Raw genomic sequence first — 7,181 nt, 5'->3', positions numbered from 1 at the left:
CCATTCCATATCCAGCCAATCAAAAATTATCCCATCTACACCAGTCTCTTATTATAGTGTCTCTAGCGCGGGTATCTACCGGAGTCTCGGCACGTGTCGCATGTTCCCGTATCGTGACAGCGGGGGGCCAAGCATCGTGTGGATTTGTCGAAGGGGAATAAACTGAACGATTATAGGTAAGCCTTCTCGTGAGGATTCCTCATCGCGTCGACGTCAACAGCAACGGCATGCTCAAACCTTTTTATTATTCCTCATTAACAATCCTGAACGACAGGTCTTTCAGGTTATGACGTATCCTACCCCTCGATCGCTTGGCGGGACTGCCGGGAGATGCGGTGCGCAGCCGACGTCTCTACTCCGTAGACTTTAGGAAATCGTCTTCCCGTTTACGCGGCGCATTCTTAAGCGCCGTTTTTTTAACGCGCTTTTTATTTCTTTTCCTACCACGACATGGAGACCGATCGCAACGCGGCGTTTGATTTCGCGGTTATGTTCGCTCCGGTTCTTTTAATACTCGCTATGTTCTTGACGATGTTCTACAGGCTCAGGTAAGTCACTTGCATATACCACCAATACCGGCATATATTTCATATACAGCTGTGGCTTAAAATATTAGGCACTTGTATTTTTTATTAATTTGAAATTCTTTTACCTGTATTGTTTCCTATTAATTACCGATATATAACATAAGTTTAAATGATTCTTTTAATAAAGAATATTCCACGGTGAATGTCATAAATCAATTTTTGAACTAAAACATTACATAAAAGTTAATAAGATATCTAATACTTTTTGGTCAATTTCTGTATGTTTTATTACTCCCACTTTTATTGCTTTCGATCCACTCTTCATTTTTGAGAGTGTACCTAATTCATTGTGATTACGCATCTTTCAGGGCAAGATGGCCTGTGAAGGTGAATTGTTGGTTTTGCAACGAGAACACAAAGGTCTGGAGACAGCACCTGAACTGGTGGTTGTGTCCTTGGTGTGAACAGTACAATGGCTTTTCCAAGGTAAATTATATTTTCCTGCGGAAAACACATTTCGACACAGAAGTCATTTTGTCTTTATTTGACATTCAGTCAGAAACAAAGACAGATTGACTCCAAGTAGCAAAGCCAAATGATGGCTTAATGACGTCTTTAATATCAATAAGACAACTAAAACTTTATTTTTTCTCTTTTTCTCTTCAACATGCAAGAAGTTCAGCTAAAAAGTATAGGCCTGTAGTATCCATGTTTAGCTGTCTGTTTGCTGGAAGACAATTTCTTTTATTTTTTAATGTCCATAATGATGAATGTAAAATGCTTGTTCCAGAATGGCGATTATGCATATGATATTCCGGAGCAGTATGTAATACCAAAAGGACGTATGAGATATTGTAGACTGTCTGAGGACAGTGACAGCCGTCATGTCCTCAAAGATAGTCTCTGTGCATGCTGTAACAAGCGGGAAAGTCTGAAGCTATCAGAACTGGCCAATTTTGAACCCAAGAGTGAGAAGCTCTTTAACATCGAGCTGAAAACATTTAAGGAATATCTAGAAGCGAGGTATCCGTTGTGCGACAGCTGCAAATCAACAGTGAGAGATGTGCTGCACAGGCAGGCGGTATGGCTAACTCGTTATAAGATGCTGTTCTTCAGGCGGAAACCGTTTAAGACGCTTATCAGTGTAAGTACATTTGCAGAAAAGATTGTCATTATAAGTAGAATAAGAGAAAAAACCCTATTTTCAGACGAAGTGGGTCTTGGTGATTAATACTTCTTATGTAAATTTACAAGTACATTTTTTAGTTCTATAAATTGTGCGCTGATTCGATTTGTTGGACTTGAAATGCAGTCATAAACTGGAGCTGGAGATACATAAAAAATTATATTAATCATCAATTTAATAATGATGCTAATTAGTATTAATGCTAATTATTAAATAATCTTAAAATACTAATAAGCAAAGAATGGCTCATTAAAGATTAATATTCGATGTCCCAAATGTTTATTACGTTATGGCAAATATCTCTTAACGTTTTCATTAACGTCTCCATCGACTTGCAGTTGCAGCAACATTATAACAAATAATCATTAGTTAGTACTATTGCAGAACGCAAGAAAGTCGGAATCAGTATTCCGAGTTATCTCAACGATTCTGGTCTCGATGATCATGTACAACCACGACTTCATTTGGCTGCCAATCGGTGGGCTGTTTTTTCACTTGTGCGCTTGTTGGTCGAGCTCGATGAGAAAAAAAAGTTCTGATATATTATTGATATTTTTATGGTCCTGCATCATTACTCTCGTGTCCATAAAGGATTCGACGACTCTTCAAAATGCCTGGCTTACAACAGAATACATCGTGCAGTACCGCATGGTAAGTCCTTATAGAAATTTAATATTAGTACTGGCCAATTACTCTTATTTTAAAAATTAAAAATATTGCTAACAGTACTTTTAATACTGAAAGTAAGTGATTAATTGGCCAATATTAAATTTTTATAAGGGAGCTCAATAAATGGGAAATTATTGTATCATTTAATATAACAAAGACCGGCTACGAGTCTAAAACAAGGTTTGTTTTAGACTCGTAACCCTTTGTTATATTACTTAATTTATTGAGCCTTTTTACTTAATTTTAATTTATTGTATAATATTATTATTTCGATACATTCCTTTATTTCGAATTTGATTATGACCTGCCATAGATGTACGACGTTTTTCATTCTCTGCATTCTGCTTCGTAACGTGATTTTCTGAAAATGGCTCAAAAACGAATTGAAATCTGTAATGTAATTTTTTCCGTTCTTTTAAACTGTATTTTTTATTATATTATTGTTAGTGTATTATATTGTATTTATATTAATTTATTCATCAATTTTCGCGTTTAATTCTTTTTTGCTTCTCTTACTATTGTTATTATTTTGAATATATTTGCATATTCAGTTTATCCGTTTGTTTCTTTCTAGGTAGCGGTTTGCGCATTTATTACAGCATTGATGAGCCTTAGATCCAGCTTGTATAAAAATACTTCGACCGGTTCGGTAATGTTCAAAAAGATCAAGTTGCGCTCACAAGATGTTGTTTCGCCTCAGCTCGAATATAATAGTCAAAACAGAAACAATACTGTTCCAAGCAAAACGAATGGCTGTATTAAATCGTCAGTCTATGCGGCGAGCGAATTATCTTCCACTGAAATCAAATTCAGCAAGTCGCATTCAGCAATGCAAGTATCTTACATCACTTCTGCTTTTCATAATTCGTAAACGTTTCTATGAAATTGCCACAAAACTGGAAATCAGAGAAAAGTCAGGGAATTTTGCAAAATTTTCTGGAAAATAAAATTTTTTGGAGAAGTTCAATACAAGCAATGTCAACAATATTCATAGTAATTTATATTGCTATATCAAAATATGTTTTCAACATAATTATTAACAGTTTCTAAATTAAAACGAAAATACAAAAAATTTTGAAATATTAAAAGTCAGAGAAAGTCATGAAATTTTGTCTAGAAATTAGGGAAAAGTTATAGGATTTTAGGATGAGGAATTTGTGACAATCGTGTTTTATTATTTGTCTATTTACCTATTTATCTCTCTAGATTGAGACAGAAGCTGTCTACAATCACAAACAACGGTACCAATGGTCACATAAACTCCGTCTCTCAGAACGACAGTCCACCGGATAGCTGCTTGAACGACAGCCTGAGCTCCCTTCTCCTGAACGAGGACTCTCCAAAATACGACAGGATCACGAAAACGGCGCCGGCGATTTTCGAGCGAAGGGTGTACAGCGCGACGAGTTCCGAGAATCTGTTCAGGAAATCCGGCAGCAAACATAGATGCATTTTATCGCCACCGAAGCTCAGATCGGTGACGCAAACCTCGTGGGTAGCGGGCGGTTACTGGCAGGAGGGTATGATGACCGCCACGCTGCCGACGCTCTCGCGCTCGTCCAGCCAGAGCTCTGGCTTCGGATCGGTCGGCTCCTCCAATCTCGCACCTTCCCGCGAGCCGTCCGTGCACGAGCTCGACCGGTGCTCCTCCGCTGCGTCGGAGATCTGGCGGTGGTCGTGCCAGACGCCACGGCCAGGTCCCCACTTCGCGAGGCACGACTCGCCGGTGCCCCGGCCGCGTTCGCGGTACTCCGATGTGACGGGAAGTCACTCGCGAGCGGTGCCGTCGCCGATGGTCCGCACGATGCTCAACGCGGACGATCACATCCAGGAGAGCTGCGCGCGCGGATTGGACATTGGAGATGTCCAGAACGGCTCGGTGCCGACATACGCTGGTCATCACACGACGATCGTCGCGAGCCCTGGCTGGCTCTCTGCGCTGCTCTGCGGCTCGCTGATACTGAATATGATAGTGCTGTGCACCACACTGTTACGTTAACGTCGCGACGACCGGAAGCGCCACGCCCAGGATCGTTCACTGTGTTCACGCGGTAATTTTTATCAATCGCCACGGCTATTTATATGATTGCTAGCGTTAATCGAATTTCGAGTACTCGGCGAGTCTGGTCGCTCCGACCAAGGAAATCCCTCATGTCCATTTCTATCAATGAAGAGTAACTTCAATCTCATTTTAACTTGTTTTTTTTACTTTTTCCTAATTTTTAGAATTAGAAAAAGATAAAAAGTTTAAACGTACTTTTAGAGAAGATAAAAATTAAGATTAAAGTTAATCTGTGTATTGGTAAAAATGGATATCAGTCGTTTTCTTTCCTCCTCTTTGCGTGTGATCTTCTACTGCCAACTCCTTAGGTTCTAAGAATTTAATCTTCGATCTTGGGGTTATTTGGGAATATTTAGAGGTGATACAATTTACTGCCAATTGGAGGACGAGCACAATGCTCCGTTTTACTGCTGGGAAGACAGTAAATACGACGTTATACTGCCACTGTACTTGCTCGTTGAACATATCTGCCAGTTTTCGCATCTTTTTATGGGATATCTGTCCTAGAGACACGTTGCGATGCTTTGACCATCGCCGTCTCGGAATTTCTATACTGTGAATAGATTACCTTTTGTATTTACGGGAACATTTGTTCACTCGTTTTCTTTATCACTTCTCGTCCTAGCGAGTGCATGCCCACTTGCCATTCTCGAGACATGGTCTCTCGAATCTTAATCGTTTGGACAAGGATTAGATTTTACGGGCAATCCTCGCTGAATCTCAATTTCACGAATGCGTAAAACGCATCTCCGATTCGTACATTCCAGATGTACGATACAATCTTCCGGATCGTGACAGTGTCAAAATGTGCGGGGATAAAGACTATTTGCGCGTCTCATTCTCTGGAAATGATTTTGCCCGAAGAACACTGCTGCAAAGTTTTTCGTAATGTTTTTGTTTGTATTAGTGTATATCAATTAAAGTACACTTTACGTAACGCTTTTCTTCGTGCAGAATTATCCTGGCAAAGGACGAGACGCGCAAACGTCTCTTTTTATATATTCTGTAATTAATACAAAAACTTCAAGCCTCAGTGATAAATACGTATGTAGTTTTAGAAATAAGATAAGTATATTTGTTTACATGTTGCTCTGGATATCTCTTGTTTTCCATATTATTTATCAATAAAAAGACCGATTGTACATACTGTCGAGAACTTTGCAAAAAAAAAAGAGAAAAAGAAAAGGTGTGCGCTCTGCGATAAATACGCAGGTCTCTTCTTAGCCCATGGACTAGGAAACTTGTTGTAATAATCATGTTGCTTATTGTATTCCGATTAGTGTATGTTTTGATATCTACGATATTGTACAATTCTATCAAATAAGAATAAAACGTGAACTTTTACAATACGATCTATTGACTATCGCTTTTAGTTCCGCCGAGACGAGGAAGATAATTTCTCAAATTGCACAGGTAAAAACTAGAAGTAATTTTATACAAATTGGCTGAGAAACATTAAAACTTTCTATGTGATTGTATAGTGGCTTTGAAAAATGTAAAATGAAGCAACTTTGGATTAAATTTTAAAAAATGCCTAGACAGCAAAGCATAAGACGTCTTAAAACGTTTTCCTTATTTGGAAATTGTTAAAATTTGAGTCAAAGTCACTCCGTTTTACGATAAACTAGTAAAAGTTGAATTATCTCAGCTCGGATAGGACAATACAGGACTTTTCGCACGCACAAGATGTGTGTATATGTATAATATATTTTTTTTATTATATTACCTTATAAATATATCTCTTTCGGAGATTCGCCGGGACAATATGTGGTGCGACAATAAATAAATAGTGAATACAGTCGTGATTTTTCCCTTGTTCTTTGCTTTCTCTTCAATATAAGCACTGTCGTTTTCGATAATCGAATAATAATAATAATAATAATAGTAACGACATCTTAAAATTACGGTTTTAATCCGAGAAGAATATTGTATTACAATTTATAATAGTACCTTGTAGCTACAGCCTCTCTTCTACACCCTGCATACAAATTTACTACCACCTAGTGTCTAGGAAAAAAAAACGTTTAGAATTGTAGCTATGCGTTTCTTTTTTTCTCATTTTCTTTTTATCTCGTCTTCGCTACTTCGTTCTGTTCCAGATGAGGTAGATCCGAACTCGATCGGCTGATACGGAAAAGTGGTGTCGCGCGACAAAAAAAAGATCGTTACAAAAATTGCGTGAACTGTTGGCGACTCGAACGTTCTGCTCGCTGAGATTCTCCGTTGACGGAACGGAACGGGATCCTGTTCTCCTTTATCCTTTTGAAAGATCGCGATGAAGAAATAAAAAAGCGCTTCGCTCATCGTCGAGACGAAGGGACTGCCGGTTGTAGATCGACCTCCTCTTTAACAGTGAGACTGACTTGGATGGTTGCGTGCACATAAATCGTTATAATCTCGCCTACTTGACTGCGGATAAGTGTAAGGTATTACTTATTTCTTAATTTTTTTTTCCTTTCTCAGACACACCGGAGACGTTACGAAAATAATATACCAATAGCTCTGTCTTCCCCGCGCTCGTCGGCGAACATCACTCGATTACATTACACATACATCATTAATAATAAGAATCGATCGTTGCTGTTGCGCTTAATAAGGGATTGTTATCGCCTATCACAAAGATCCGGTAGAGATTTCTTACATGATTTCTTAGGTAATTTCGGCTTCTTAAATTATGTCGCGAAAAAGGGAGGGGAGGGGGATTCAAAATCGACGATCGCGGAATTACAATTGTTTG

General features: G+C 38.8%; 1 protein-coding gene across 2 annotated transcripts; it reads left to right on the top strand.

Moving 5' to 3' along the window:
- The first annotated feature begins 102 nt into the window (after positions 1-102).
- LOC108727797 (uncharacterized) lies at positions 103-4,525 on the top strand. Of its 2 annotated transcripts, none has more exons than XM_018456042.1 (7): positions 103-176; positions 275-548; positions 896-1,013; positions 1,318-1,671; positions 2,098-2,364; positions 2,957-3,213; positions 3,589-4,525. In XM_018456042.1, exons 2-7 carry the CDS (start codon positions 451-453, stop codon positions 4,379-4,381), a joined length of 1,887 nt encoding a protein of 628 aa, XP_018311544.1. In that variant the 5' UTR covers positions 103-176; positions 275-450; the 3' UTR covers positions 4,382-4,525. The 2 variants fall into 2 exon arrangements, with proteins under 2 accessions (XP_018311544.1, XP_018311545.1); XM_018456043.1 differs by having other exon boundaries at positions 109-176; positions 284-548.
- The last annotated feature ends 2,656 nt before the right edge of the window (positions 4,526-7,181 follow it).

Source organism: Mycetomoellerius zeteki, unplaced genomic scaffold (assembly GCF_001594055.1).
Source record: "Mycetomoellerius zeteki isolate Tzet28-1 unplaced genomic scaffold, Tzet1.0 scaffold535, whole genome shotgun sequence".
Taxonomy (NCBI): domain Eukaryota; kingdom Metazoa; phylum Arthropoda; class Insecta; order Hymenoptera; family Formicidae; genus Mycetomoellerius; species Mycetomoellerius zeteki.
The sequence above is the reverse complement of the archived record's forward strand: the minus strand, read 5'-3'. Positions and strand labels throughout refer to the sequence as shown.